Below are 10,442 nucleotides of genomic sequence, written 5' to 3'. Positions count from 1 at the left end.
GAAATTAAAATAAAACTGTTTTTTCAAATTAAATTCCACTTGCTATTGTATTATCACAAGATTTATATTTATATTATATTATTTGTAATATTTTTTTAGTCTAGAAAATAACAGTGTTTTGTGATTTATTTAATTTACTTTAGTTATTAGCATACTTGAATCTTAATTTTCTTTCTTTCTTTTTTTTTTTGTTTGCTCTGACTTTTTCTAAAATTAAATTAATTTTTAATAACTTATTGTTAATTGAGGTACTTAATACTTTTCTATTTTATGAATGATAATTTACGCACATTATTTTATTTTGATTTATACATAATTATTTTTTCGTGTTCGGTTTTCTTAAAAATAATATTTTATGTATTAACAGCTGTAATATGAGTTTTATAAATGTAAAGAACACAAGTAGTGTAAAAATTTTTCAAAATTATTTTTTACATATACCTATATTTAATACGAATTATAGCGCTTCCTATTTTATTTTTATTGTTATTAAATAATATTATTATCAGTATTGATAGTAACTTTTTAACACCATATAAATAAGTCAATTAATATTATGATGATTTAAGGGAATGTATATAATTATATTTTCTTATTCAACGTAATTACGGAAGGACAGAAATTAATGAACGTGCAAAAATACTATCTTATGCCATACGAGCATCCTTAGAATAAAATCTTTTTCAAAGGGGATGGGAAAAAAAAAATCAATACTCTTCTGGAGTGATATATTGTGCGAAAGAGGGAGTCCAGTTATAGAGAAGTACCACACGTGCCTCCAAAACAGACGGCCATACCTCAAAGGGGGCGTTCACCCAGTCACGCCCCTTTTGTAGGCGTGGCCTAACTTGCTTTTTGGGAGGCCCATCCACCAATAGCAATCTTTCCCTCTGCCGAAACCAAAATGTTAGCCTCCATGGCTTCAGTGAGCCTGTAGTCGTTACAAGAACTCGATGAGTGCGCGCTGTGGAGAATTGCCTCCTCTTAGCTAGTAACTTTCTATTTGAACGCAAATTATGCACAGAGCATCTATAGGAAAATTTAAATCTCTAGTCATCATATTTCAGCTTCTAGCATCATGAACTAGTGGTACGATTTTAATCTTGTTTATTTCTGTTTTCTGATTCATACATAGTATGTTTATCTATTTATTTTTTTAAAGATCTAGTTTATAATTATGAAAAAATTTTTAACTATTTTATATATAAATATATATTAAGTTTTTTATATATTTACAATATATAATTCTTTCTCTTAGTCATTTTTAAACCAACAAATTCTTGAAGCATTTTAAGCTCTTGTGTTAATCCAGTATTTCTAGCCTACTGATAATAACAAAATAAATATAAATAATTATCAACAAACTAAACTCTTAAGGGGTTATTTAATATGTTACATATATCCAGCAATCATTTTTATTATAAAAAGAGCAATTAATACTACCTAACTTCTTGATACTATTCAATTCTAGTTGTTATCAGACAACAGGACTAAGTATTTATTCAAACCTATAAATCATGGTAAAATACTTAAATCCAGACTTTGTCTATCCTATTCATTTTTCAAAACATTAAAAAATGTAAAAAATATTTAGTTAATATCTTTCAGTAAGAATAATGTACTAGGTTGTGACATTCACTTTAAAAAAATCAATTGATCATTTTTACCTGCAAACAGATTATCTTTGCAGCATTTTCGTAGTACATGTGCCGTTGCATTCCAAAAACAATCAGCTTTTTAATTTATTCGATTATCAGTTCTGTGCAGTAGTGGATTATCATCAGGAAAGGATTTTTTTAACCAAGTAATTAGTAATTTAACTATTTTAAAAAAAAACCTTTACCTCACTAAATACTACACAAAACTGTTGATTGAATAAACTAAAAATTTTATCATGGACTTTAAAGGTTTTAGAGTGTTACGGCTTATATACTAGTGATATATTACAAAATGTGTAATAAAAAACACAAATCGTCCATAAAATGCCAAATGCAATGTAACGAGATTTTCTTTATTTACATTTGTATATCTGTGTTTTTAGATCATAAATGAATGTCGAAAGTTCAGGAAAAAAGTGAACTAATCGTCAATTTTAAAAACATGTTGAATTTAAGATGAATGTTAATTAATTAACTTTCTTTCAAAATCAAAAATAGCTCTTGAGCGAAAAAACGAAAAAACTCAGTTTTTTAACTAGGTTTGTAAGAAAGAATACATGAGCTTATACAAATTTTAATTTAATTTGTGATTTATTTTTCGTTATATTTTCCTACATTTTTTAAAATTATGTATAAATAAATAAATGTTTTTTTTTTCAGATGAAGGTGTAAGACATAAGAGGAGCCCTCACAAGCCATTCCGGCTCACCAGCTCCAAGGTAACCTACACGCATTATTATTGTTTGATAACCTTAATTAATTTATGTTCATTAAATATAATATCATTATGTGCAAATATAAGGCGCAGACGTTACATGAGATGCAATTATGTATTGGTGAATAACTAGACCGTAATTCTTAGTCAATATTCGGAAGTAATTTAGTTTAAAAGGTGTAAAAATATTTATGGGGAAAGTCTAGTAATGAATTAGCTATTTCTTTTTTTTTTATCTGGAATGATAGGACATGTTTCTCAGATAACCTTCTTCTTCTCTGCTTCCTAGTTAAGTAACGTACTGCTCATTTATCACTCCCTTAACCAGAGTTGGGCAAACATTAGCTATTAGTTTCAATTATAGATAATTTTTTCCCATCTCTACCCTTAATTATACAATATTTTCTCATTTATTAACTTTTTTCCACAATTAATTTTTAAAATGATTACAAATTAAATCACTTTTTATTCATGTTTTGTATTTTTAACCAATGTATTTATGATCGAGTTTTCTGTGATCCTACTATAATTTATTCACCATCAATAGAAAGAAAAACTAGGTAGGAAATGGAGTTAAAAAAAATCAGGTTTACCAAAATATAGCTGGAATTTTGATGTATTTATACAAATACGAATTTTTCTGGTTAATTTTTTTATTTCAATTTACAGCTTAGCTTACTATACAACAAGCTATATCGTAGCTATACAGCCATAAATACAATACATACATAGATGTCACTTATAGAGAAATTAACTACCTGTTGATTGTACTGTAAGGATTGTGCCTACATACTTACCCTTGGTAAGAAAGACTATTTGTTCATAAGAAACTTTAGAGATTATACAAAAAAATAGATGAAATTAAGGGTGATACTCGGAAGAAAATGTCTTAATTTTTCGTAATGTGCAACAGAGTGTATATATAATATGATATGTGTGAATAGTTCCGTTGCCAACTTACCATAATAAAAATTAATTTTGACAATAGAGTAGTCTCGAGGTGTCATTTGAACGACCAGGGTTAGGCTTTACGCAGAGTGAAAAAAAAACAACATTTTTTGTAGTTTCTATTTGGAATCTCATGTTGGCAATATTTTTCCTTTTATATGTTTTGCAAAATATCATTTATCAACAGGAAAAAATTCAAAGTTTAGAATTCGCTCAAACATTTTTTATCAAGAAAATAATCTTCATGATGAAAATTTGTAAATTTATCGCTTAATAACATCAGTTATGACTTTATGAAATTTTCTTAACTTGTAGCAAGTATTTTTTTAGCATCCCTGCCATTGTGCGGTAGTAACCTATTTGGTAAATCCAGCTCTGTTTGTCAAAGGATTAGTGTTTGAGAAATCAAATCTTAATATTTCTTTTAGAGGGTAATTTCTCTACATGCCTGTATCACTCCATTTTTATCTTACATAAAATTTACTTAATTTTTTTATGTAAATACAGTTGAAAATAGCAATAAAAACATAAAATAAAAATTTATTTAGCGTGAAAAAGAATCAAAGATGTAATATTGGTTTTATGGTTGAGAAAAAGGGATTAGGTCCAGGGACGTAGGTAGGATTTCACCAAGGGGGAGCAGACCTCAACCCATAACACTCTATACTCCTACCATTTTATTACTACTTCATAAAATTCATTCATTACTTTTTAAATTTTTAATAGCTATTATCACAATAAATTATTGAAAATTTAGTTTATTGAAAATAAACTTAATTATCGTACAATACACACAATAAATGCACAAATATAAGAGGTAATGAGGTGGTTTGCTATGAGAGCATCAGCCTTCTGGGATTTCTGGCAAAGATATTAACTACTTCTTCTACGATTGTAGCCATCTTTGATTTATTTTCAACAAACATTCTGAGATTATTAAAATGGAAAACTATAAGTTATAGTAGCAAGAATAGAATCTAAAAAAGGTTCTTTTTTTTTATTCGTTTTCCCCATTATTTTTACTGATAAGTATACGACGAATAATTTCGCTCATTCAATCTAACATTTTTTACCCAAGAATCGAAATATACCAATCTTGCCCCTTTAAAGGTGTAGTTGTAATCTTGTGATCCGTGAATATGTCAACTCAATAATGTTACCTTCCTAATTATAGCATGTATTCAGAAAGAAATTATCTATAAAATAAGTTCACTATTTTCTTTATTTTTTTCCTAGGGTTCCAAAAATTTAGGGAGGAGCCAGTGCTCCCCTCTGCCTACGCCCTTGATTAGGTCCCTTTGTCTGAATACCAAAAAAGTATTGACTTATATGTTTGTTTTTTAATTTTGTAATAAAATCCGTTTGTTGTTTAAAGCTGTAATGTACCCCAACTGGGCAGGAAGGTTATTCCATCAATCGGTTCTAGCCAGAGGGAGAAGATCGAAATCAATTCATTGTATCCACCACTTTAGTATTATTCTTACACTGAGAAAAGCAAATGGAAGAATGCGGAACTTTCTGCTGAGCCAATGGAATAGGCAGCCCGTTCGGTAATCCCTATTTGCATTTCCCAATGACCTCGCCATAATGGCTCCAATGGCCAAGACCTCTAGGAAAATACTCCTGATTAGCTCTGTGGGATAAATATGGCAATTAGCTTTGGAAATATGTTCGAGAGAAGCCTTACTGAGATGTGATGGCTAATGGCCTAAGATAAGATCATGAGAAGAGTTTCAACCCCACACTAGGTTTGGCCATAGTTTGGTCGAAAAGAATATCTATGATATTGCTGGTGTCACCCTTTCACCCAAAAATCTAATCTTGTATTTTCGAAAAAATAAAACCAAATACTTTTTGTCTGAAACCATCTGATAAAGAAATGAAAAATCTTTTGATTAATTTAAAGGAAATTCCATCAGGAAGTTAAAACCTAGTAACTTACCGATAATTGAATTCAATAAGATTGTGTTCTATGAATTAAAAAAAGCAAACATAAATCTCCTTCCATTTGTATAGCTGTCATTTCTTTTTCAAATCTATATCATTCCTAGTCTTACTTTGCAGCCCTGACCAAACATACCCCGTATTTGGGCCCACCACGAAATAAAAATAATATAACTCACGGCTGCTGTATCCAAAGGTTGGCGACAGTTCTAACTATCGATTGTAGCCATTAAAATTCGTAAAGTACTTTGTGAAATGATCCCATGTCATAGATATGTTAGATGATGTTTTTGAAGTACTTTCGTCCAAATCACTTTCATCAATTTTGGAGGCAAGGTGAAACTGTAGTTAATAGGGAAATTTCAAAAGAAACAGCATCTAGAAAAGTGGAAGGAGATTTAGGAACATTTTTTATTTTTAATTTAAAACATTTAGTATCATTAGTATAATTAAAATTTCGAATCCAATTTTTCATAAGAAAAACTCGTTTTAAGGTCTTAGTCTAAATAACCAAGTTTCTCAATATGTTTGTTTGTGAAGATTTGCCTAGCTCGAAAACGAAAAGTTGTGCGAATATAAAATAACGTATTTTTTTTTTTATTAATGTATTTATTGATATTTACACTGTACATAAATACATCAAGTAAATTTGAGGAAATCATAATGGTATGGTAGAAGCATGTAGAGAAACTACCCATTGGTAGAACTCTAAAAATATTTTTACAATATAAGGTTTCGAGGCTATCTTCTTTTCAGACGCCTCGAAGGATTGTCCGGAATAAAAGAGGAAGCAAGATTAGAAACTAATGGGTTTGAGTGGTTAGATTGTAATGGAAGGATTGATATCTGGTTTGGGCTAAATCGGTTACAAATGGAACACTACGGTCTTTGTGGATGATTTTATTTGTGACAAAGTAGGGAGCATTTAGGATTTTGGATTGTAAGGATTGGATACGAGAGGAATTGGAAGGTTTAGTGGAGGCCCCAAAGCTCAACGCCGTATGTCCAGATAGGCCTTATAATTGTCATGTAAATCAGTCTTTTGTAATGAATTGGAATTTTGAACCGTTTGTCTAGTAAGTGCTGTAATAGTCGAAATCGACGTGCAGTTTCCTGTCTTTTCAGTCTTGTGTAAGAATTCCAGGTTAGTCGTTTGTCCAGATGTAGTCCAAGGTAGCGGATCTGTTCAACAGGGGTAAGGGCAACATTATTGAAGTATAGTGTAGGGCAGTCAGTAGGTTTAGGACGTAGGGTAAAGGTAATTTGATGGGATTTGTTGAAATTTATTTTAATCCTCCAATTACGACACCATTCTTCCAGGGCTGTGATATGTGATTGAAGAGTTTGGGATGCAATTAAAATAAAATAACTTATTTAAAGTAGGTATTCACCTGGAATGCTAAACACATTATATCAATATAGAGTACAATTAAATAGTCTTTAATGTCAGTTTGGTCTAAATCTCATTGTGATTGGCTGATAGGGATTCAGAGACGAATTTTCAAAATGGCTTATTTACAGCATCTTTAATTTTGTTTATTTGGAAAAATCGATTATCTCTCATTGTTTGTAGTATATATGAACTATTAAGGTATTTGATAATAGACTATAGGAGAAGTATTTCCCCAGGTTAAGAACAAATTTCCGGTAATAAGTGTAGGTAAGTATAATACATCGTTTGAAAGCCAACAATTTTAGAAAAAGTATCATTTAACATACAAAGTCGTAGAAGGTAATAGGAAATGATGAAAAAGGGAATTTATGAAGAAATGTTAAGTGTCTCCGCAGTTGTTTTGACAATCGATTCTACTTCCATTAATCTATTGAATGAAATTAATTTGGACACAAAGTAGAGTCGTAATAGAAACTTTTTTGATGAGATTATGGAATTTATTTGTATTTTTACATAAAAATGTTCTTAAATAATTCAATTATTGACTATTGACATATGAGTTTCAAATTAAACTTCCATAATTATCGCAGTAGTATTTTCTTTAAGAATCTTTAATATTTATTAAAGAAAATCCTTTTTTATATTTTTAAGGTTTTCAAGTTTAACAACTTTCTTGCTTAAATTAACTTGAATTAAATTTATTCTCGTTCAATATTAGACTAGTATTATTTTTCAAATTCATCGGACTTGGAATAAAACTGTATATTTATGTTAAAAAAATTACTATATAAAAACATTATTATATATACAAACATTTACATATGTGTGCTTTAGCATGTATACACAATGATTATATTTTGTAAATGAACTTTTAAATTACAATAATGTACAAAGAAACTTGAAAATTTCATTTAGTGATATATATAGTAAATTATATTCATACTTTATGCTTATATATAATGAACTATATCTCCGCTTTGCACAACATGCGAGGTAAAATGGAGAACTAACTTTAATTCAATTTTAGAGCTACTAATCACTTTATAACTATCTAATCGGATCTTGTTTTTATTTTTCTCGTAGAAAAGACATGTTAATTGCCTTGACTTCACATAATATTCCCGCCGAATAGTTGAGTAGTAAAAACTTCCAAATACAATATGGTGTATTTCTACATTTTTCGTCAGCTTTTTTGCTGTTACTCATCCTCATTTTATGGTACTTTGTGTAAGGTTTGTTCTTAAAATTAAGAAAAAAAATGTCTTGAATGATTTCTTAGTAAACAGTAGAAATTTCCCCACCATACATCCAGGTACCCTGTCTGATTTTATTAGGACTAGATGAAAAATATTTAGTGAAAATTGAATCCATAAACACTATTTTATAACTAATAATAATATATATATATAATTCAGTGACATATACATCATTTGAACAACTGTCAACAATTGGGTTCACATAAAAGAGCTTGAAAAAAAAGCAATATTATTGGAATTTGGCATAAAAATTGTGTTTAAAATGCAAATCGGACAAAATCAGAGGAGAGAATGAGATCAGACTATGTCGAAACAATGGCAAATATTTCCTGATGATGTTGACAAACAGCCCTTTCTTCATTTGTCTTACCATCTACCTGTTTGAAATGTTTGTATAAAACGATTTTTAAAAAATATATTACTAGCACTCAGGTCTTTTTAAACAGTTTTTAAAAATGTTTGATATTGAAAATAATATCCAAAAATAAAACAATAGGTTTATATAAGTAGAGGAAATAAGTAATCATTTGCCTGCTTCAATTCGAAAATAGCACATGTGATAAAACTTTTTTTTTATATTGTATTTGATGTATTCCATAAATTGTATTGTAGACCAGGATTACTTTGTAACATTCTGTAAAGAACACCAGTCGAGAAAGAAATCCATGTCTACAGAATTATCTTTGGAATTAATCTAGTCCAAAATAAATCCATAACTTTTTTGCCCGATTTGACACTACTAAAACGAAGCAGCAATATTTTTTAATTTGATATCCAATACCTGTTCTTTTATTGGTTTAAGTTCAGAGTTTCAAAATATAGTTTGATAATACAAGACATTGATTGAGCTGAGATGACTTATTTAAAATTAAAATTTTAAGATATAACAATTTTTGGAACGACTTTCAAAATCACAACTTTTTAAATTTCTAATCTGGATTATCTCTATAGGAAGTTTGGTGAGTCAATTCTTAAAAAAATTTTCTTTTGAGGTTAATGACTTCCAATATAATGAAATTTCTTTATTAAAATTATCACCACATGGTACAACGTTTCGGGACCACTGCCCCATATTCTTAAACCTCTACCATGTGGTGATAATTTTAATAAAGAAATTTCATTAAATTGGAAGTCATTAACCTCAAAAGAAAAATTTTTTAAGAATTTAAATTTCTAATTTTTATCAAATACTTTCATTTTTAAAGAGTATATTTAATTTTTCAAAACATCAATGGATTCTTCTGTAAATATTCAATAAGATAAGGATTATTTCAAAATATCTATTTTGATGGGTTTTTTTTCCCTTTTTAATTCAGAAGTTTCGTAAAAACAAAAAAAACTTCAAGGCTTGTTTTTATGAAAAAGTGAGGAGCGAGGGGAGAATTCAACTAACAATCATATTTTCATAAAGATTTAAATGTATTTACGACTTGACTCTGACCCTAAAAGATTGTTTGAATTGAGTTTAGGGGAATATGTTCAAGTATGGGTCAGGGGTCAGTAAAGACATCCTGTTCTTCATATCTTGAGTTGAGTCAATTGGAACTTTGTATGTTCTATCTCACTTACTTATTTGTAATAAATAAGCATGTATATAATTAAAATATACCGTAGGCATAGCTAACCAAAAGTTCTAGGAGAGGACAGGCAAGTGCTTTGGGTGCCTTTGGGACCCTCCTTCAATATTAAATCAATGTTTAATACTAATACAATAACATTATTTTTAGGCATCTGACTAGCAAAGTAATTGTAATATTAATAACATAATATATAAGATTTTTTGTTTTTTACTTTTTAGTATTTCTTTTTCAAAAAATTTCTAGGATGCAAGTAGGTACTAAGGGAATCACTCTAGATATCAATCTGTGCCCATGTATATAACATTATTATTTTGTATATAATATTACATTTATTTAGTATGTGTAATATATAATATTATTATTTTGTTGACAGGTCTGTACTCTAATGGGTCTCGTAGTGGACCAAGGAGTGAGGGAGGGCGATTCCCCAGGCCTCCCATCAAGCAACACCTCCATAGACATAGATCGAAGGTCACATGACATGTCCAGGAAACAAGGTTAATTGATCTAAATATTTAATTTAATTATTAAAGCAGAGGTTCATTAAAATTTACCATCTTTGAATATTTATTATACATGCATAATTTATTTTAAAACCAATATGATTAAGGTTTGTTTGAAATGTTATATGCTTCTTATATGTATATACTTATAAAAAGCATATAACTTATGTAAAAGTTAAAAATAAAATGCGATGAATATTTAAAAATAAATTAACCCAAAACTACAATACCAACTAATTCAAAAGGTGTCAGAGATTTAAATCCATCATCACTATTTTTAATGTTTAACCTATCTTCCTCCCAACTTATTCTTGCACTGATATACGAACACCACAGTCAATAAATAAGAAATTTTCTATCATAAATTAATATATTCACTTCTGAAAAGTAAAAGTTTTTTTAATAAATTTAAGTTACACACCGAGAGCTTATTCAGTTTATTCCA

The 10,442-nt window shown here is 29.0% G+C and overlaps 1 protein-coding gene across 8 annotated transcripts in view; it reads left to right on the top strand.

Moving 5' to 3' along the window:
- The window catches only part of Cipc (Clock interacting protein circadian), a 152,389-nt gene that overhangs the window by 139,730 nt on the left and 2,217 nt on the right, over positions 1-10,442 (top strand). For 7 of the 8 annotated variants that reach the window (XR_010843315.1, XR_010843316.1, XR_002945594.2 and 4 more), the window contains 2 exons: positions 2,319-2,377; positions 9,868-9,991. Coding sequence is in view for 2 of the 8 variants with exons in the window: in XM_067047081.1 (XP_066903182.1) it covers positions 2,319-2,377; positions 9,868-9,991 (183 nt within the window). In the remaining 6 variants the exon portion in view is untranslated. Of the gene's footprint in view, positions 1-941; positions 1,090-2,318; positions 2,378-9,867; positions 9,992-10,442 lie in introns of those variants that run through there. The other variant, XR_002945595.2, reaches the window with a different exon arrangement.

This window comes from Halyomorpha halys, unplaced genomic scaffold, assembly GCF_000696795.3.
Source record: "Halyomorpha halys isolate HHAL.00 unplaced genomic scaffold, Hhal_1.1 Scaffold252.1, whole genome shotgun sequence".
NCBI lineage: Eukaryota > Metazoa > Arthropoda > Insecta > Hemiptera > Pentatomidae > Halyomorpha > Halyomorpha halys.
The sequence above is the reverse complement of the archived record's forward strand: the minus strand, read 5'-3'. Positions and strand labels throughout refer to the sequence as shown.